Source organism: Rhipicephalus sanguineus, chromosome 2 (genome assembly GCF_013339695.2).
Source record: "Rhipicephalus sanguineus isolate Rsan-2018 chromosome 2, BIME_Rsan_1.4, whole genome shotgun sequence".
Lineage (NCBI taxonomy): Eukaryota > Metazoa > Arthropoda > Arachnida > Ixodida > Ixodidae > Rhipicephalus > Rhipicephalus sanguineus.
The window spans coordinates 155,393,066-155,415,980 of NC_051177.1; the positions used below are offsets into that span (position 1 = coordinate 155,393,066).

Sequence of the window (22,915 nt, forward strand, 5' to 3'; positions counted from 1 at the left end):
CGATTTTCTTCCTACGAGGAGAGAGGCGAAGGTATCAGTGTGCTAATGGGTGGAAATGGTGGCATTCAACTCTCGGTAATAACAAGTAGACAACCTGTGAACGATGCCCTTATTTGGTACAAGATGAAGAGGGGAATACCAGTAGCAGGAAAAAAGGCAATTAAAACCGGGCTGGTGGATCTGTTCGAGCTGTGTAGTGGCTCACTTGTTTCCAAAGTGACGGCTGTAAGTGGTTCTATTGAGAACGCCAGAGAAAACACAAATTTGAATGTAGGCGGTCCTCAAATTGCTATTGCTGCCGATTTTCAGCGTACGAGGACAGAGCTGAAATTAATAGTGTCTTAGGGTGGACAGGTGGAGGCGTTGGTATTGCATTATCCGAGGCAAAATGCGCGAAGAGGACGACAGACAAGAGACAAAAACACACACATGGCGCCATCCGTTTCTATCAATGTTCTCCTGTAGAGCCGAGAAGTTGCATTCCCAGGTGTGTTCTGCAGAGGCGGGCTTCCCTTAGCCAGGATTTTACACATGCGATTGCCACGACAGAGTGAGAGGCTGAAGCCACCGAAACTACTACCATAAGATGTGAGGCACCTTTTCGGCGGCTTCAAATCCGCAGCCGCTCATGGGTGCCACATGTGTAAAACCCTCAAGTCTGAATGGTCAAGGCAAGCTCTCCTCTACACAAAACACCTCGAAGCAGGGTTCTCGTTGGGTGGACCTAAAAAGTAGCCAGAAATCAATCTAAAAGTAGCCAAAGTAGCCATGTCATTTCATATAATCACCAAATTTGACGCCAAATTGAACACAAGCGGTATCATGAGTAGAGTTTTTATTATTCAACAATAAGTAATACCATTTTCAATAAAGAACACCATAGAAATATGAGCACAGTTTTTTGTCTAGCTTGCTCTTGAAGCGAAATACAGGTTGCAAATGTAATAAATAATTACAATGAGTGCAATGCGGTGTGCATATATTTCATGTAAAATACATAGTTCCTTCTAGATACATAGTGATTTTCGGACAGCCGAAAAGTTAATGCGAACATTAAACGTCGAAGCAGCTTTTCGTGGACGCCGTAAATTGAAGTTGATTACTAGAGCTTACATAATGCCAGTCCAGCTTCGGATAATCAACTGCTGCTAAGTATAAAAATCCAGCTTCATTTTGTCGCGGATCTCTGTTTTGTCAGGTTCTCAGAACATGCGCTGCGCATCAGAATGAGAAGCTTGCGTGCAGAATCAGCACAGATGGCGGGATGCTTGAGCAGCGTGCTATTTACACGTTTACCAACATGCATGTAACTTCGCCACTTCGCATTTTCAGGCGCGCCTTGCGTTGCGTGGCGGCGCCTCGATGCGCATCAGCCTGCTCGCATGCGGACATCGATAATACGACAGAAAACCTTCGGAAACAGTGTGTTTCATTTGCAAATAATACAAAACAATTGCTACCTAACACACTAAAACAAAAGTTAAAAGTAGCCAGAAAGTAGCCATGGCGGCAATCTGATATTCTTGTGGGTAGATGGGGTCAGGAGGTAGCCAATTTGGCGCAAAGCAGCCACCAACGGCAACACTGTCTAGAAGTCCAACTGCTCGGCTCTTTGGGAGAACATGGAAAGTGGATGGCGCCCTATGTGTGTGTCTCTTTTTTGTCTGTCGTCGACTTCGCGCATTTTACCTTGTTGCATCTTTCGCAAGAATCTACTACATATGACAGCTAGAGTGCTCGTGCAATACGGAGATCATAAATATTTTTACATATTTTATTTCAGTTTATTAGGACGAACAGTCTCAAGGTTGAAGGGACTCAAGGGCGATTATCTTTTCTTGAATAATATCTCTCCATGCTCCACCCACCTATTTGTCAGATGCAGTACCCATAAAAATACGGTGACCTCTTTATTGGTATAATGTTTTTTTCATATTTCGTGTGGTGATTTGCCAATTTCAGCAATTTGCCAATTTTTATTTACCATTGCTGACTCATGAGAAGGTGAGGGATTACTAATCTTCTGATGAGTGGGTTTCAAAGAAAGCTAGTAATAGTTTAAGACAAATTTCACTTTAGGGAAAACCTGTTTGTCCACCGCTGCAATTGAACGGTCGATGTCATATTCATTGATTCAGTTGAAACTCGCACGAACGTAATACGTACCGAAGCCGTCATGATGGCGACGTACTGAGCAATTTTCTTGACAACAAATTTCAGCAATTTGCAGATGGCGTAATCAACGACGACGTGAAGTTCAGGGTTGATTAACAATGGTAAACGGGGTGCTGTAAATAAAGTACAAATTTTCCGACGTATTAATTAATTTCAAATATCAATCCAAGGGAAAGAACGAGATATGGTCAACAAAATACACTGCGCGATTATAAACGAAACAAGATAATTTCGAAGGGTCATTTCTTTGTTTGATGGATGGATGGATGGAAAAACTTTAATTAGTCAGAAAGCAGCTGCGGACGATTCCGTGTTAGATGGCCAAGGGAATCCAAGGTTGACGGCGACCTGTGTGGCCCACTCCACGACCCCTGTTTGGACGAGTGGGTCTGAAATGGTCAACATGGCTTCCCACTGCTCGTTAGAGGGATCAGGCATAATATCCGCTGGCGGCGGCAGCATGCTACATTCCCATTGTATAAGGTCATAAGTTGTCACTGCCTGTCACCATTTGCGCTCTGGCTTAAACTCCTGCAGTTATATTTTCCTAAACACGTACTCGTTGGGAAAACATCGCGTCTGCAGTTTTCTCCAGACGCATTCCTGCACCTTGGCCAACCGCTTCTGCGGGCGTGGATAAACCTCCCCAGAACGAGCGGCTCACCTGCCCTGCTGGCGAAACCTCGAGCATTCAGGTGAGCCGCCTCGTTCCCAGGGTTTTCACATACACCGTTAATGAAAACCAACAGATAATGAAGCCAAGGATTGTATAGGGGACAGTAGTTGAACTGTTTTAAGTGTATCGTAGTAATTGGGATATGGATGTCAAGGTAGTAAAGTGGAACAGAAGACAATTTGCCGCCGGCCGGGACCGGACTGTAGCTCAAAAAGAGAAGCGGTGTAGCTCGAACAGTAGCAATGTAACTAAAAGCGGAAGGAACCTTCTATGTGAAACAAGACAGGGCAGCGCAGTCTTCGGTCGGTCAATATTGGCTTGAAGGGGCCCTGAAACACTTTTGCAGCATGGTCAGAAAACGCTGCCGATCTGTATTCGAGGCTCCTGAGAACACGCGAGCCAAACGTCATGTTGCAGCAGGCGGCCTAGACCATTGAAATTATTTCTCAAAGCCAGCTTGAAACTGTTCCTTCTTCTCTCGACAAATGATGCCATACACCAAAATGACTGCGCCATAAACTCAAAGTCCTAGGCCACTGGCGGATTTCAGCATCGTGAGCAGTATTCTTGTACACTATAGTGAGGAGTATAGTTGCCGTGGCCGCCGCGGTATACCGCCACGTACCCGCGCGTGCACTCGCGGTCACACTGAAAGTAAGCCACGCTTTCGAATAAATAAAGAAAATGCTCAAAGTCATGACGCCCACTGATGAAGTAACGCATTATATTGCCTTCGCGTTATCTTGCCTTCTTAGAGCCTTGTGAAAGCGCTTGAAGCCTTGATAAAGCTTGAGCACGTGCTTGAAGCCTGCTACAAAACCAAGTGACTCCGCTCGTACTTGTCAGATTCTAAAAAAATTGCGACGGTCGATTGGTGAGGCAATAAGCTCTTTTAATGAGGTCATTCGAAGGTTACTTGAAACAGTGCGCCACAGCATACTTAAGGAATACTTTGTCAAAAGAATATACACGTAGCCAGGCACGTAGGCAAGGGGGGGGGGGGGGGCAGGTGGGCCTGGCGTGGAGCTGCCTGCAGTTTTTTTTTTGTCTTGATCAGATAGGGAGGCGGGCGCTCGCGAACGTTTGAACCGGCATTGATCCGTACTCTCGGCCGCATGGAGCGGACACAACAACGAACGTCGATGATATCTTGCGGGTTATGCACGGTGACTTCGTCATTCATTCGGTGTTTAGTTCCAGCTTCGTGATGCTGGAATGAAATGAAGGTGTACAAGGCATTGGAGACCCATATTTATTTCACCAGTTACTGGGAGAAACTCCTGTCTGCCCGAAGACTGGAGGAGCACATAATGGTGACGATTACCGGGGTAAAATCTACAGCTTCACCAAATATTATCAGCATTTTGCGCTCTCGGACGAAAAGCAACATATGAAAAGACCTGAAGACAAACGCGCAAGCAGTTGCGCGTGAATGAAACAAGGTTTCGACACTGTCCATGCTCGCGCGCCGATGCTTCATCTGTGTCTCATGCGTTGCTTTCTGCTTCTCCTGTACTTCTTCATAATTATTCCTCTATGTGTTACTTTTCTTGAGCTGTACAGGACAGCATCACAATAGTTACAAAAGTAACAAGCATAATTTTTATTTCGAAAAACAGGAACCAAGTCATGGTTGTTCTTAAAACGCGACTGAGACTCGAGATGAGCTTCGAGCCACACCAGGAGCCATTGATCTGTACAGCAATATTCATAAGCACGTATTTGTTGCAGGAAAGAGAAGCACATAACTTGAAGCCACTGATAATGGACAGACACATTTACGATGTACACGTTCATTCTGCGTGTAATGTTTCACGAAAGAGAAACACGAGCATGAGGAGCCCGCATCAAAACTGAGTACAGACATGGGGTCAACAGCAGGGGCGTAGCCACGTTAGGGCACACCGGGCCCGTGCCCCCCCCCCCCCGAATTTTTTTTTTGCCATAGCATACAGAGCAGAAAATGACACTCGACCACATCTGCCTGCTCGTTCCCACTACAGATCAAGGAGGTGCCCCCCCCCCCCCGAAAAAAAATTCTGCCTACGCCCCTGGTCAACAGTACGCATAAACTGCATGTCATCTATATTGATCATTAATATGTGTGGCGAGGCAGTTGTATCACCTGGTCGCGCTGTTTTCGTAATATTTGCAAGATAACCACCCCGTAGAATGAGACGAGGTTGGCCATACCTTGGCCATATGCAAAAAATATGGCGTGATCCTGACTGAACACTCCTCAACCATTGGAGGGGCACGTGAGTCATGTTCACAGATATTGGCCTCTTTTTTTACGGTGGAAAGAGGTGTGCGTATGAATAGCACGACAAGCCGTACACAAAAAGATAATGTGTGGTACCTGCCTATGTTGGAAATGTGACATGCATGCGAACGAAATACATTGGCTTGACGTCTCCAAAGGCAGAAAATGTGACTGGAGGGTCGCGTAACGAACAACCCCTAACAAACACACGTGCAGAACCATTTCGATATTGCAGCGCAGTCAGCAGTTGACCTGAAAAACTTGCTCTGCATTTCACAACCATTTTTCATCGCCCCAACCTTTTGACCTCTAGCAGAGTACTCTTGAAGCTTAAAAGACTCTGCGCGTACACATCCAATTCACTTCAAGAGCCTGTAAAGAAAGACAACCTGGCTGACAACCTGAAGAGTCTCACTGCAAACGCCACTCAGTATGTTTCTACATATACGATAAATGAAAGTGGTGTTAAGCAGGTGGAGGCTTCGACAAAGCTGCAGGCCAACTGTCTAGCATGTAAAATAAAGAGCACGCAGGATAACTGCTTTATGATGAGAATTGCTTACATGATAAATATTCACAAACCAAGTATTTTCCTGCAACAATTCATTTCTTACCTCGAAAAGCACCTAGCAAGACAGCAGCCATCAATTGGGGCTTAGTCTGTACTATAGATGCCTTGAAGGTATACGAAACGATTCAAAGAAAAACGCATGGCGGCTTCAAATGTGCTAGGTCAAAGGCTGAATCTCGGTGCAAAGCACTTGCAGGCTTATGCCACCGAATTGAAGGAAAGAGACGACTGAACCAGAATCGACGCCAGCATGGAAAGCGAGCCGCGGCTCTATGTGCCAGCACTAAACGCCGTCTTTATTTTCTTTTTGTGCGGTCACACGTTATCCGATTTCGTCGCTGCCCAAAGAAGGGCGCTACAGGACCCACTATGTAGGCTGCAAATCAGAATCTGACGGAAGGCCACTTGTGGCAGTCCATCGGGAGGTACAGCGCAGACTTGATGCTTTATATGGCGGTCTCCAGGTACGCCGGCTTAAGTCGGTCCAAGCCGAGTGTCTCTTCGTGGCCCTTCTGTAGGACAGTGGCAGTTTTTTCGGTACGGTTAAGGACGCTGAATGGTTCGTCGTAGGCTAGAGTTAAAGGTGGTTGGTCTGTGTCACGGCACGCGAAAACATGTGTTCAAGTGGCGACTTCAGGGTGGACGAACATTCGTTTTAGTGAAAAGGCCAGGGTTGAGAGGGCCAGAGGTCTTGAATTTAGTCCAGGAGTCGTTGTAAAAATTATTTGTGCTTCGCTGGTATCTACATTGATGTGAAGAAGTCTCCAGGGAGTCACGGAGAACTTCCATACACGGCTCTACTGCAGATCACTGTAGGTACGCCCGGATGACAGCCCGTAAAACCAGGAGCACCAGGGGCAAGGTATCAACTCAGCTGGCACTATTGAGGCGGGTGGTCAGGGCTGTCTTCAACTGTAGGTGAAGGCGTTCTATCACGGTGTTGACACAGGGATGATGCGCAGTGGTACGGCAATGTCTGGTTCCAAGGATGCGATTAAGGCAAGTAATGCACTAGGATTCGAACTGACGTCAACGGTCTGTGGTCAGGGTGCTAAGACAGCCAAAATGAGATACCCACGAAAACGTTAAAGCATGGGCAACCGTCTCAGCGGTGATATCATGAATGGGAACCGCCTCCGGCCTGTGCGTCTTGGTATGCCGGTGGACCTTTGCATTTGGCAGGGCAGACACGTGCTCATCCAAGCACGAATGAAACCGATGAATCCGGCCCAGACATTAAGCTGGGTGAGAAGGCGCTGAGTAGCCCGCATGCCTAGGTGACAGATGTCGTGTATACAGTGGGAAACGGTGTGGCGCAACGAAGCCGGAAGAAAAAAGACGCCAGGCCTGCGCTGAAACCGCAACACAGTCACAGCGAAAGCTGGAAGAGCGGCGTTTCTAGACCCCGTTGTAAGCTCTCTTGGGGCTACAATACAAGTACACAAGAAAAGTACCCACTACGCCTTAAATCACAATTTTTGTGAAGTTGGGAAGCACCTACTGAGCCATTATTTGTCATTCTGTGGAGAAGCGAGGCACCAGCTACACGTCTGTAAGGCATTATGTGCACTTTGTTGACGCGACGACTGATGACGATGAAGAATTATGGCTCAGCCCTTTGTAATGGGTTGGAAGCTTTAAACGGCCCACCAGTTATGTAATTTGCATTGGATGACGCCCGGTCGCTATTTCCCTCTCCCGTCATGCTGTATAACATACGTTGACGTGGGAGAGAGACGGGGGGGGGGCGAATAACTTTACTGAGACCCCGAGGAAATGGATCATGCGCTTACGGGCTTCCTTGGCAACCAATACAAGTGCACTTGCGAGGAATCCACTACTCTATAAATCATTTTCCTGAGACCCCGAGGAAAAGAATCATGCGCTTATGGGCTTCCATGGCAACCAATACAGGTGCACTTGCGAGGAACCCACTACCTCTAAATCATTGTAATTTTACTGAGACCCCGAGGAAATGGATCATGCGCTTATGGGCTTTCATGGCAATCAATACAAGTGCACTTGCGAGGAAACCACTACGCTATAAATCATTGTAATTTTTGAGAAGTAGGGCAGCAGGCACTGTGCCATTTTTTGTCATTCTACGGAGAGCCGTGGTACCTGCTAAACGCATGTAAGGCATTATGCGCACTTTGTTGATGCTGTGCCTGATGGCGACGAAGAATTATGACAGAGCCCTGTAGTGGGTTGGAAGCAAGGAGGTTTAAACCTGCTTGGTTGGAAGTATCCAACAACCTACTCGTTGCGCAATTCGCATTGTGTGACGCCTGGTTACAGAATTCGCGTTGTGCGACGCTTGGTGCTTACTTTACTCTTCTACCACGCTATATTGCATATGCTAATGTGGTTCCTTCCCGACATGAAGCCTGTATAGGACCTTTTTGGAAAGCAGTTTCAAGCACCGGCATGGCTCAGCGGTTGAGTACTGCGCTCCCACGCAGAGGACCCAGGTCCGAACCTCGTTCCATCCTGGAATTTTTTTCGTCTTTCGTTTTTTTTTAGTTCGAGCGATACTGGTTACGGACACCGGCGGCGGCGGCGGACAACTACGGCGCCAAAAACGGCCGGTGAAATGATCTCATAACAGCTTTCGCTGTAAAAGGGGGGGGGGAGCTCAGCTGAGACATCGCGCCACAGGGGCTCTGACGATAATGGCGAGGGCACCAGGCGCAGTTGGGGAGAACGCAGGTTCTCCCGAAACGCGGTGAGCCCTGCACCACTCTGCTGTTTGGAGGAGAATTAGGCCCAGTCGACAGTTGGCGATGAAGAGTCAACCGCGGCTATACGAGAGAGGGCATCTGCTTCGGTGTTTTTCGCGCCTTACACGCAGCGGATGTCGGTTGTGCAGCTCCTGGGAAAATTCACCAGCCCCATGAATTGACGTAACTGGCGTATTGTGGTAGGCTGAGAATAACCCTGGATTGTTTCAACCCTTAAACGCCCACAGGGAACATATTTCGCACCATGTTTCAACGCATCTACCTCCTTGACGCTTAATTCCTCAGCGCTGAGACGGTTGCCGCACCTGGGGCAATGCTTGAGAATGAACTGGAATAAAATTTAGCGACCCTCAAGGAATAAGCTACCTGGTGCCAGAGTTCCCGTTGGCGCCACCGGCACTTTTCGCTCTGCGCGGGAGTTCTTCGCGGGTGTTTTCATCGCCTGCAATAACTCGTGGATGATTGTGCTTGCCGCATTGAGAAAGGTCAGTAAATGCATTTATTGAATGCCTCAAGTGTAGGGCTATTATCTGGTTCACGTTTATAGGTCAATCTTAGGGGGACTAAAGTTATTGACTTTTGAATTGTAATCATGCAGTGGGAATTTACTTCCGTACGGGTTTCCCACGAAGCTGGTCCTCGTAGTGCGATTCTGTTTCTGTAAATGGAAAGACGCTTGACCGTTGAAGAGGCCCTGGATTTGTATTTTTTTGCCTGATAATGTAAACAAATCTTTTGTCAGCGAGGAAGACGACGACGCGGACCAATCATTGTTTATGATTACTCGCTGGAATGGTGATGCAACACACAAAGACCACACGACTGCCATGCAAGGCGTCATCTCCTCGGACAACTTCTGAACGGATCCAGTGGAAGATGAAAGGCAGCAGCGCACGCACCCCGAAGGCCTTCCAAGGTGACATGAAACACACTCAGTTTACCAGATGAAGCGTGGCTTTCACCTGTACCGTATTTTCCTACAGGAACAGCAACCTTTAAACTCTGTTGCTGTTGCTCAAGTGAACAGAATCTTTTGACATTGCAGCATGTTTTTTGGACAATAAACAGTGTTTTCAAACAATTTTGCATCCGTATTTACAATAGATACCTTACGCGAGTTTAAAAAAAGTGCGTGTTCGGGTGGGCCAAAACTACACTTGGAGGCGTTCACAACGAGACCGTACTGCTGCGGACGGTAGAACATAGCGCATAGATGTTGCTTATGATCTTCAGGCGTATGGCTGGCGATGAGGACATCATCAACGTACGCAAACACAGTAGGTTGGCCCCGTGTCATCTGAGATGAACCGCTGGGAGGTTTTAGCCAGACTGCGGAGTCTAAAATGCATCCGCACGTACTCAAACAAATCAAAGGGCGTTGTGACGGTGGCCTTATGTACGTCGGCAAGCTTGACAGGAATTTGTTGGTATGCCTTAACGAGGTCCACTTCGCTGAAAATGGTGGAGACGTCGAGGCGCGATGTAAAATCCTGCATGTGCGGTAGGGAATAGCTGTCGTGAACAGTCTTGGCGTTCAACGCTCGATAGTCTCCACAAGGACGCGAATTACCTGTATCACACTTCGGTACCAGATACAGCGGAGTAGCCCACGCACTTGACGACGAGCGTATAATGTCGCGCTGCACACTCATTTGATGGGGCGAAACCTGATGCCCTCGTCTCATGTTGTTAGCCTGGCAACGGCGTTGTGAGAGGCCGTGCCTCTACAGTGTGCGGAATGCCGATGCAATTTCTGACCTGAAAACATGCTTTGGGGATAACAATGATGTTGCGTAACTGCAGAGAGACCACGCATTATGCTTAGAAGTACAGGCACAAATTGCTGTCCATGAGGTGGAGATTCGCGGCTTTGCCGTATCGGCACCGAAGTTATTCCACATTGAAATAACATGACCTAGCATAGCGCTCTTCTAGAAGATATTTTCTGATGGAAGAGAGGCATTTAAATACTGTTTTGCATTAGCGCTTCTTACCATACATCACAAAAAAACAACTACTTCAAGGAGTGGGCCCATCCAAATTGTGTGGCGTAGTGTTTTCTTCAAGGGCCAGAGATATGGTAGATAAATTCATGTGACAGTGATCCGTGACTTCGCAAGTGGTTTAATTTTTTTGTGTGCGTCTCGGAAACGAGCACAAGAAACAAAGCGCTGCTTTTGCCCCGATTTTAGTGTACACAGTTTGCGGTTTGCCCCAATTGATGTTGCCATTGCAACAGAAAGAACAAGCAAATTAAAAATGATTTTCAGCCTTAAATTGTTGAGACATACATCGCTTTCTTTCCCACTACACGACGTATTTTATGTTTAATTTACCGTAGATGGGTTGTGAGAGTACTGAGTGCAAGAACTCTACTCGCCACGAGATCGGGCTATAGGTGACAGCACCATCGACGTGTTAGTGTAGATATGTGGTCAGCGGCGCGTGTACAAACGTAGGCCGCGGCGCTATGCTGTGTGGTTTCAGTCTATTGTCGGCAAATAAGTCGTGTTGGCTAGGCCCTAATTATGGCATACGCGTCCTCCATTCTCACGTTAATGCACAAAGCCGGCCTAACGTGCCTATTACGTGTGAGAGAAGCGCAACCTGCCAATCAATGGGGTGCAGGCTTACGGTCACAGTCGTGTTTTCCACTGTGCTCGATGTTTTTTTTTCTTGCTTTATTTGTACGTGTTCAACTTGTGTTCTGCCTATACCACAATATAAATAGTGTTGCGCAACTGAGCCCAATAGGTATTTACTTCTTGCTCTAGCGGCTAAAAAAAGAAAGCCTGTATTTCTGCTTAAATAGATGAAGTAGAACATTGAGCACTCTGCTTTTCTGTTTGCATCAAGACGTATGGCTTGAGTTCTTTGTTACCGCTAACCGGCCATTGCAGACATTAGTTCATGCTTTGCGGTATCACAAGGGTTTCGAAATCGCCAACACTTTACGAGAAAGTGTCGCTAAAATTCTACATTCACACCTCGACCTTAGTACTTCTTTCGTTTAGGACGGTGCCAAATGCACTATGTGATGTTCTTGACCGACCAAGTGGGACCTACATTGAAACGATTTTGACGAATGTTCGGTGCGGTGATTACACCTAGCGTCATACCGACACGTGCATGCACTCACTGGAGTGCATACAAACCTGGGAAGACGAAATGCTTGTGTACATCGTATAAGCATACGTACAAGGATTTCATACTGTGCTAACACGACAAAATGAGCTGCCTTCTGAGGACGTTGCAAGATGTACGCTCACTTACGAACACGATGTGACTAGCAGACAACGCAAGCAGCCATCCACACCGCGGGCTTTCTTCCGCTCGCCACTAGGTGCCGACTCTGTTCGATCTCGCGGCCAATAGGAAAGCCACAATTCGGTACTTTTAGTGTGTGCTGCCTGTTCGCATGACCTGTTGCAAGTGCAATCATAGATGTTCACACTTATTACCTACCGAATCCATCTTTAAAGCCGGCAGTTTGCATGCAATAATCTGGACGTCATAATAGGGTACACCGTACGTGAGAATTTCGGTTGCCTGGGGTTCTTTGAGGTGCGCATGGACTATTAGTGCAGTCAGTGCTGATTCACTTCAGTAAATAATGCCTTTTACGGAAACGAATATGATTTTCAGTATGTATGCATAACGACAAACAGAATAAGACATGATACCTAGTCGAACAAATACAGGGCTTAAACTACTAATCGCACCTGCAATGACATAAAAGAGTTAGGAAAAGATACATAACACTTTGACTTTGGCGAGTTGGTATATACTCGGGTACATGCAGCGGGACTTGGACGAAAAGAGGAGACTCATAAAGCACAGACGAGCGCCGACTCTTGACTGGCAGGTAAATACAGCAATCAAGTTTGCACATGCAAAGGCTGGATCAGTTCGGAAAGTTCCAGAAAGTTCTAGGCGATCCGGCCTTAGCATGTGCAAACCTGATTGCTCTATCTAGCTGCCAGTCAAGAGCTGACGCTCGCCTGTGTTTTATGTTTAGGGCGAGAGCAAACAGCGCTAAACACGGGACGGAGGAGAACGACAGACACAAGCGCTGAACTAACAACCACTGGTTTATTGCTTGGATATGCAATATATACGGAAGCACTGCGCAGAATAACAACAAAACACAGTAAATGCGCAATGCGCAAAGAGGGGTGAGAAGTCATCATAATAGAAGCGTCGGCAAAGCAGGCTGTTATGGTTTGGACAAGTAAATAAGTTCACACATATGCAGATAAATGGAAGGAACACTGACGCACGCATTTCCATGTGCATGGATAAGTTGTGCTTCACTAATCTCACGTGTTCTTTTTTGATTGTACGCTTCCAAAACGGTGCACCGCTCAAGAATTGGCTGACAGCTACACACTTTGCAGTGCTGGGCTAAATTACTGGGCACTGATCCGTTAAGCGAGTAGGCGTGCTCTCGTAACCGGTCATTCAAACATGGGCCGGTTTGGCCGATATAGCAGCTTCCGCACCTAAATAGAATCCTGTATACTACAGCCTTCCTACATTCGACAAAGTGCTTTCTGTGCTTCTTCTCACACATATCTTTCTTCCCACCTTTGTTCACTTTTCGGCACAGCGCTGCAAGTTTGTTTTTTGCACTAAATACAACGCGTACACCAATCTTACCGGCAACTTTTCAGTCTGTGCGATACCTCGTGAACATAGGGTATAACCGCCGTATATGAACGAGGCCTTTGATCCTCTTTGTCGCAGTTACTGTGTTTTGTTGTTATTCTGCGCAGTTCTTCCGTATATATTGCATATCCAAGCATTAAACCAGTGGTTGTTAGTTCAGCGCTTGTGTCTGTCGTTCTTCTTCTCCGTCCCGTGTTTAGCGCTGTTTGCTCTCGCCTTAATAATGTACCAACCAGCCCAGTTAAGCACACTCATGTGTTTTATGTGTCTCCTGTCTTCGTCCACGTCGCGCTGCATGTATCCGAGTATGTACCAACTCGCCCAAGTCACAGTATTATTGGAGCATATTTCTTCTACATTGGGCCTCTTCCTATCTGGAACTTTCCGCACTGCTCCGGCTTTAGCATCTGCAAACCTCATTGCTGCAGTATCTGCCAGTCAAGAGTTGGAGCTCGTCTGTGCGTTATTTGTTTCCTGTCTCCGTTTAAGTCGCGCTGCATGTATCCGAGTATTCAGCAACTCGTCCAAGTCAAAGTGGTATTGGAACAGATTTGTTCTGCATTGGGCCCTTTCCTATCTGGAACTTACCGCACTGATCCGGCCTTATCATGTGCAAACCTGATTGCTGTATCTACCTGCCAGTCAAGAGTCGCCGCTCGTCTATGTTTTATTTGTCTCCTGTCTTCGCCCAAGTCGCGCTGCATGTATCCGAAAAGATACATGTGTCTTCCGCTTTCTGATTGCAGTTTGGCCTCTTGAAAGTATTGTCAACTAGCGAAATGAGCCCGCCAGCCTTATTGTACGTGTGAAAATGACTACAGTCGAGGCAAGACACACTGAAATTGAATTTAGTTTTTTTTTTAATTCTTTAAAATTTGTGATGTTTGCTCTGAAAGTCTGCTGTCAAGAGACGTTTGCCTCGGTAAATGTGGCAAGGAACGCCTGTGCCTCTAATAACAATACGACACAGGCTAATTATAGCAGTAGGAAAACTCAACCATTACCATACTGTTTATTTTAATTTTGCTAAAGAGGGAGTACAAATGGAACAATATATTATTGGTGTCAATACAGCAATTTTACACAAGTCAAAATATAGTACAATTTGAAAAATTGTGCACGTTCCCAGATGACTAATTTTGAATTTTCCATTGCAAGAATGGATCAAACAATTTCGTAACTGCTCTGAGTAAGCAGTACTGTCCTTTCTTCCATACAAAGTTGTACAAAAGTAGGCAAACTAAATTATTGAGGAATTATATGCTGTCGAACGAATATGGTGAACAAAGATTCAAAATACAGCAAGTGGCACTTCAAAACAGATGTGTGCAGTGAACACCGCCTTTCATGCACTCATATGGTAGATAATATGTGTGACTAATCATTATCTTTGAAGACGTCACGCATTCAACGGCGTTCACAATTTTTTTCAGAAGGGGAAAGAAAATTTGTTAAGCTATTTCTCTTTTTCGCAATGAAAGTACACAGATTTGACAACGCTCAGCCAAGAGTTGCCAACATTTTGTCAAGTAGTTTCATGTCATCACTGTGAATAGGGATCATTTAGTCCATTGGTGCAGTTGTTTTCAAGAACAGAAACATGTTCCTGTTAAGGCCAATTACAAGTTCCATAACAATCCCGACATTACCAAGCCTTGTCGTGCTTTGTACATTTGGTGTTCCAAGCTGATGCTTTCATTTTGCGAATTCAGGTATGCGCATGAGACACTTTCCGCTATGGTTTAACTTATGTCTACAAGCAGGATACCAAAGAAGTAGTTCTCAAAAACTGTGTAATATTCTTTATATGATTATTACTGGCTAGGCTCCCTAACCTTTCGAGACCGTGGCAGGAAATTGTTATCAAATAATTTGCAGTGTTGGTGTTTTCTAAGTTGCCCAAGTTTCAGTTCTTGTGCAAAATATTAGGGAAATCTGGATGTTTCCCTCAAACCGTTCGGTAATAATTGCAAAAAGCGGTCCAAATAAGTCATAAAACACCAGTGGCGTGGTGCGCTGCAGTGGGGTTCCTTACATATTTAAGCTCGTAGCAGGGGTTTTGCCAAGAAATGTTTGACGGGTGCATATTTTGTGAGCGGGCGGGGTAGGGATACCTGATATGTTTAGTTTGAAAATTTTGCTGAAATATTCACAGCTTCCCACCTTCGAGACACATACACGCTGAACTTCTGTCAGACATTTCTGGTACCTATCACTCACATCAAATGCATAAGCATTCACCGCTAGATTCGCTCATAGCAAGCAGAAGCTAGTTCGCTTGTGTTCGGGCGCTCGCACTTGTGGCCAAATGACCAGCTGTTCAGACTTCTTTTTTAGGTAAGTAAGTAGCGGGAGGCACGCCCTCTTGTTGAGAGCGCACATAAGACTATCTCGGTGTAATACAAGTCTCTTAAACTGCTTCTCAACGCGCTGGTGTTGCGAACGTACAGTTGCCATTTTTTAAACAGCGCAGCGTTGAAGCTTGGGCTAGATCCGGTGGCGTTCGCAGAAACTGCACCTTTCATTGCCGAGCCATAACTTCAACATGCTTTGCCTAGCAAAGCGTTGGAGGAAGTAAAAGAGAGGGAGAGGAGAAAGGAAGTGGAGAGCAGAAAGAGAAGAAAGAAATGAAATAAAATAAAATTGCTTGGCGAGGGGGCATTCGAACCTGCGTACCCGCGGTGCCAAGGGGAGCGTCGTAACACTTCTGCTATTGAGGCGCACTAGTAGAACAAGCATTCATGGTAACCTTGCGTTCTTGTCGCTATGGGCGAAAGAACGATCAAAAGATAGAAGATAGAGAAGAAAGAGATAGAAAAGCCCAGAGTGACATACAGAGGGATAGAACTAAAGATATAAAAAGAAACAGAAAGAGAGAGAAATATTTAAAATTCATACTATAACCATGTATAGCATAGTATAGCAAGGAGGTGGGAAAGGATATTGAGGTTGATCAGGAGGAAAAAGAGAAGGGGAAACGGTAAATCATAGTGCCAGGCGTGTTTGCAAACATTATCTTGATGTATTCGGGTTTCGGCCGCAAAAACTGTTAGCGACATTCGGCGCAGACCCCACCGCAATGCTTTAAAAGCTTCGCGATTATTTCAGGTCATTCTGTTCAGATTACGCGCAAGACGCGAAGAGTCATTTTTATTCTTGAATTTACGCAGCACCAGCGATAACGCTGGAGGTTTCGATGACTGCTTTGTAAGAAACAACGCAGTCCGCTGATGATCAGATTACTCAAAGGCCGACGACTCTTCTCACCGCTATGTTCCGAACGGCTCCGTCAACCCGTGAACCCAGCCCAAATCACGAAGACATTGATGCCAACCCGAACCAGCGACCAAGCCACAGGCAACAAGCTCTAATACCAGAGAACAGACCTCTACCCGAAAAGATCCAAGAGGACAAGGCCGTGACCACGACTGGGGAAACAATGACAACCACTCTGCCAACGCGCGCTGTAGTAGTGCTACAACCACCGAGGGAGCTGCCAACCTTCGGCAGATCGTCATTCGAAGACCCGGAAAGCTGGCTCGAAGCGTAGGACCACAGGGCCATTTGCAACACATGGAGCAGTCAACACAAGTTAGGCATATCTAATTCGCCGTGGAAGACGCAGCTAGGACGTGGTTCGAGAATCAAGAGCGAACGCTGCCAACGTAGGGCGTTTTTCGCACCAAGGTCCTCGCAGAATTTACCAGCGTCGTCCGCAAAGAGTGGGCCAAGGTTCTGCTCGAACCCCACGTGCAGCTGCCAAACTAAAACGTGGCATCTTTCATGAAAGAAATGATTGACTGTATAAGAATGGAAGCTGGAGCGAGTTGGTATGCATTCATCTTGGTTGAAACAGCGCTCACGAAACGACGACAAAGTAAAAGAGACCACAGGACAGGCGCCTGTCCTGTGGTTTCTTTTACTTCGTCGTCGTTTCATGAGCGCTGTTTCAACCAAGATGGACTAGACTGTCCTGCCACACCGATGCTGCCACGCCCAAACAGAAAAAATCACAGCATATCCACGTGGTGAATGATGATGAGTGGGGCGAAGCGAACTTGCGCTGCAGCACGGCGATGGCATTGGCGCGAGTGTGGTCCTTCTTGATGGAAAATATTGTGACTAGATTGTTTGAGAACCACAATCTTTTGCACACACCGCAACTATGGCCGAAACTGTTCTCAAGGAAGTCCCGCTGGAAACGCGCGTCGGCACCTTCAGGCAGAGCCCGCCTGATGCGTTTTGCAGCCACTTTACTTGCTCACACAGCATCGGGCTCTGCCTGCCGGTACGCGCGCTTTCTCGCCGCTTCACCGTCCTTCACAATTTGAAGATCCGATTCGCGCCGTAGCCGTGCAGCTTCGGCCTCGCGGGCTCGAACGGCGAGGTCTTCACGCCGCAGCCATGCTGCTTGTCGAGTAGCTTTGGTCTCGCGGGCTCGAACGGCGGGGTCTTCGCGCCGCAGCCGTGCAGCTTGTCGAGCAGCTTCGGCATGGCGGGCTCGAACGGCGGGGTCTCTCGCCGCAGCCATGCAGCTTGTCGAGCAGCTTAGGCTTCGCGGGCTCGAACGGCGCAATCTGCTTCGCGGCGTCGACGTGCAGCTTCGGCCTCGCGGGCTCTCACCTCAGGATTATGTCTGCGAGCGCGCGCTGCTGCCGCCTTCCGTGCCCTCCGTTCCGCAGCCTTGTCTTCTATCTGGCGACTCCGAGTTAAAGAGAAAGCTTGCCAAGAGGGAGCCTCATGGCGCGTTACTTCTGAAATATTGTCTTCGGGTGTCGTTGAAAACACGAGACGTAGTAAAGAAGAAAGAACGCCACACAGGCGAACACGCACGATAGTGTCACTCGTCAACGTCGTCTTCTTCTTCTACTGCATACCAGAACGCGCGCAGTAAAGGAGAAAGAATGCCACATAGGCGAACACGCACGAGAGTCTCACTCTTCAGTGTCGTCTTCTTCTTCTACTGCGTAGGAGAACGCGCGCTTCTCACGAGCTAGAGGTGGCTACTACAACGCTACAAACAAACGGAGGATGAACAGACCCACGGCATAAGGAGCTTCGCCCATAAAAAAAAAGTTCGCATCCGCATGCGAGAAGTAGAGCAGGAGCTCTTCGCGGGACTGATGCGGAAGCCACTGAGCAGCATCCAAGAATTTGTTGTTCAAGCCCTAGGCTCCGACGGCTTGCGTGAAACCATGCGAGTCATCATGCGAGTGGAGCTCTTAAGCTGTCTTTTCCACAGTCTGAGGTGACGTCGATTGCTCAGGTAGTGTGCGAGAAAACCTAGCACTCCCTTTGCGTTCCTCACGCAGCACAACCACCGCCGCAAGCTGTAGCTATGCTGCTGCAGTCTGTCGTTATGCTCCACCTCCGCGCCCTCGTCAAGACGCCGCACCGCTGCAGTTCCGTCGCGCGACAGCGGTGCCACCACCGACGCCATCCCGCCCGCTTGCGGACCGGCGCTACGTGCCTAGAAAGACTCACCACGCTGCAGTCATCGCGCTCACATCTGAGTCGATAACACTAACCTCAGAAGAAGCGCTACCGCCCCACACGACGTCAGGGAACCACGACTTGAATGTGCTTGACGAGCAGGTAACTGTTCTGCCTCGCTCCAGGGTCGTCATTTTCAATCAGCGCTGAAGGAACCGCAAATTTAGAAGGCATCATCGAGGGCGACGAGCAGGGGCGTAGCCAGGGGGGTTGGGGGGGGGGGGGGTTCAAACCCGCTCCCGAAACTTTTTCAGTTTTGGTTGCGTATATATACACGCGCATATACAAACGCACGCACGAACATACATAAAGTATGGTTGAACCGCCCCTTTCCCGAAAAAAATTCTGGCTATGACCCTGGCGACCAGCACCTGTAGGTCACCCACGACATTCGCGTCGCAAGAGGAATAGCCGACCTTCGCGTAGGAAAAGCTGAGGTGATGCTCACAAATTACAGCAACGAACACAAGAACGTCAACAAAGGCACGAAAGTTTCCTTTGTCGAACAAATTGTGGAAGGCAGCAATGCTTTCGCCCTCATAAGTTTTGCCGGAACATCCTAAATGACGCAAGTGCCACAACACGCTTGCGACGTCAACCCAAGTGTTCCCCATGACGGGCAAGAACCGATAAATGTCCTGCTCCGACAATACAAGGACGGCTGCTCCTCATCATCACGAATTCGACAATGTCCGGTTGCGAAACACCGCATTATAACCGAAGATTATGCCCGTCCACTCCGTCAGAGCCCCTACCGAGTTTTCATGCGAGAACGTGAGGCCGTTAAGAAACACGTCGACGAAATGCTACGTGACGACACCGTCCAGCTGTCTAATAGTACGAGGTAGTCTGCCGTGGTGCTACTGAAATCACAAAGGACGTGTACGCTCTTCACGAATAGACGACGCCCTGAATCGACTCCACAACGCGAAGTACTTTTCGTCGATATACTTTTTAAGACCGGCTACTGGAAAATCGAAGTCGACGAGAGAGACCAAGAAAAGGCTACCTTTATAACACCAGAGGGCCCGTTCGAACTCAGGGTTATGCCCTTTGGTCTATGCTCAGCACCTGCAACTTGACAACGCGTTACGGATACAGTACTGGCTCGCTTGAAGTAACCGACGTGCCGCGTGTAGTTGGATGATTCAAGACACCTCTGGCGCCTTGAATCTGTAGTTCAAGCAATCAAGAGCACCGGACACACCCTGGAGCCAGAAAAGTGCCGTTTCGCGTACGAGAAGCTCTTGCTCTTGGGCCACATCATTAGCAAGTCGGGAGTTTGCCCCGAACCGCGGAAAACGGCTGCCATTTCTGCCTTCCGCTGCCCACCGACGAGAAGAACGTACGCCAATTTCTCGGCTTGTGCGCCTAGTACAGACCCTTCGCAAGGAATTATCTCGAATCGCTGTGTCAATAACTCACTTAACGAAGACCGTCGTGCAATTCAAGTGGGAAAACGGCGCGTAGTCAAGGCTTTTCACCAAGTGAAACGACGCCTGCAGACGCCTCCCTTACTTGCGCATTTTGACGAAAACGCCGATACGGAAATCCACACCGGCGCAAGCAGCCTAGAAGTCGGCACCGTCCTTGTGCGGAGGACTTACAGGCTACCAGTTATGCAAGTCGGTCGCTATCCATGGCGGAAACGAACTATTCCACAAAAGGCAAGAAGTGACTTGCTAGCATCTGGGCTCCACGCAAGTTTCGCCCCTACCTCTACGGCAGGTCCTTGAAAGATGTGAGCGACCACTACGCCCTGTGTTTTCTAGCTACCTTGAAGGTCCCTTCCGGTCGCCTCGCCCGGTAGGAGCCTGAGACTGCAAGAATTCGAGATTACCGTCGTTTACAAGTAGGGAAGAAAACACTCCGACGCCGACTGCCTGTCTTGTGCCCCGTCGACCTACCGCCACAGGACGAACAGAATGATGACTGCTTCTTGGGAACCATAGGTACTGACGACTTCACTGAACGATAGCGAGCCGACCCGGAACTCAGGGGCCTTATGCAATACCTCGGGGGCAGGACCGCCGTTGTTCTGAAGTTTTTCAGCGAGCGTTGCGCCTTTTTTTATGCGAAGCGGCATTCTCCAAAGGCAGAACTTGTCGGCACTTCCAGCAAAGTACCTTCTCGTGGTTCTTCTCGTGGCAACCAGAAGTCCTCCAGGCCCTGCACGACGACCCGACTGCCGAACGCATTCGTGCTTCCGGCATGCTCGCAAGAATACAGGAAACGTACGACTGGCCGCGCCTTGTCGCTGACGTCGCTCGCTACATGCCTAGACTTTCAGCGACGCAAGACACCGCCAACAAGACCTGCAGGCTTCAGCCGATCGAGCCATCTCGGCGAATCGGGGTGGACCTACTAAGGCCCTTCACAATGTCGACTTGCTTAAGTTAGTCGATTGTCGTAGCTACCGACAACCTCACCCGCTACGCCGAAACAAGAGCCCTGCCCAAAGGTAGTGCCGCCGAGGTAGCACCTCGTCGTGGCGCAACAGAGGTACTCATCACCGACAAAGGTACGGCATTTAACTGCAGACCTAACTCAGGCGATCTTGGGATACAGCCGGACAAGCCATCGCCGGACCACTGAATACCATCGACAGACCAATGACCTCAGCAAGCGCATATATAAGACCATCGCCGACATGCTGGCCATGTACGTCGACGTCGATCAAAAGACGTGGGATGCCAACCTTCCGTACGTTACTTTCGCATACGACAGAGCCGTGCAAGAAACGACGCAGACCACGCCTTACAAGTTGGTCTACGGAAGGAACCCGTCAATGAAGCTCGACGCCACCCTACCCAACATCAACGATGAAGAAAACCTCGACGTCACCGCCTACCTTCAGCGCGCTGATGAAGCCAGAGAACTCGCCCGCCTGTATATCAAGAACCAGCAAAAGAAAGACAGCTTTCACTACAATCTTCGACGACGCTACATGGAATACCAACCCGGCGACCGTGTTTGGGCTGGACACTAATACGCCGACGAGAACTTAGCGAGAAGCTTCTGCGATGATACTTCGGATCGTACAGGGTACTTTGACGTCTAGGCGCACTTGACAAGGAGTTTTTCCCCAACGGCATCATGAACTCTCTGCGGCGCCGGGTACGCCCCGAGGTTGTGGATATGGTGGCCTTGAAACATTCTATGCGCGTTAAGGAACCTCACCGACTCTATATTTAGGAGCTTGCTCGCCAAGCTTCTTATGATCGCGTCTTGTCCATGCGCGGCGTGCCCGCTGGCGGCTCACTACTTCTCATTGGTCCCACCAGGAGCGCAGCTGCGCTCGCTCCGGTGATTTCAAGAATGCTCACTAGATGGCGCCGCCGCTGAAGGCGGCACACACCACGCTCGGCGCAGCTGCGCTCTCTCCGGTGATTTGAAGAATGCTCACTAGATGGCGCGCCGCCGCTCAAGGCGGCACACACCACGCTGGGCGCAAGCGCTAGTCAGCATACTGCTCAACGATACATCTCCGCTTGAATACACCTCCGCAGCATGAACACCCCGGCCAAGGCAGCAGCGCGATGGCCTAGACGCCAAGAACCTGCGGTGAGAGCCCGGGAGGTCGAAGTGAAGAGGGCTCGCCGTCAAGCAAACCCGGAGCTGCGAGCCATCGAAGCAGAAGAGAGGCGGGCGCGCCGTCAAGCGGACCCGGAGGTGCTGGCGCGAAGTGGAACGCTGGAAACATGCACATCAATGCATTCGTTCCAGTCGTCTGCACCAAAGAAGCGGATCGTCCTGCGGGCGGTGTCGGGATCTACTTCAAGCTACCTGATGCGGCTTAAGATTTCGCGTTGCCAGTAACAAACCAGAGCCATAACGGGGAGCACGCCACTGTGAAGCTCTCATCCGGGATAGTAGTCATGGCCATGTACTTGGCAGCAAACTTGTCACAAGCAGACGTCGCCAAGTACATCGAGAATGTAATGCATCGATACAGCACCGAGTTCAAACGCGGTCCCTTCGTACTCGTCGGAGATATGAACGTTGACATCATGCAAAGCGATTGGCTAGTCCAACACATGATGTGACGTTACGCTCTCCGATGCGTATCGTACGATTGCAAACGTCCCACCATCGATGATCCCTTGGCAACATACTTCACTGATCATAAAGCCATCATCTTTAAAGGGGAATGAGCCCCCTGCTCATCGAGGGACGTCCTTCTTGTACTTTGTAAAAGAACATCTCTTGTGTATATCTAATGTTTATAGTTCATCCAAATGTATATATACTTCATCAAAATGTATATAGTGCATCCAACCGTACATTAATAAACATTGTGTATGTTGTGCATATATAACAACGATGTG

The 22,915-nt window shown here is 48.4% G+C and overlaps 1 protein-coding gene across 1 annotated transcript in view; it reads right to left on the reverse strand.

The window, feature by feature from the left end:
* The window catches only part of LOC119383825 (venom metalloproteinase antarease-like TtrivMP_A), a 162,211-nt gene that overhangs the window by 107,779 nt on the left and 31,517 nt on the right, over positions 1-22,915 (reverse strand). The window contains exon 6 of the mRNA XM_037652112.2: positions 2,167-2,288. Within this exon, the coding sequence (XP_037508040.1) occupies positions 2,167-2,288 (122 nt within the window). The remainder of the gene's footprint in view (positions 1-2,166; positions 2,289-22,915) is intronic.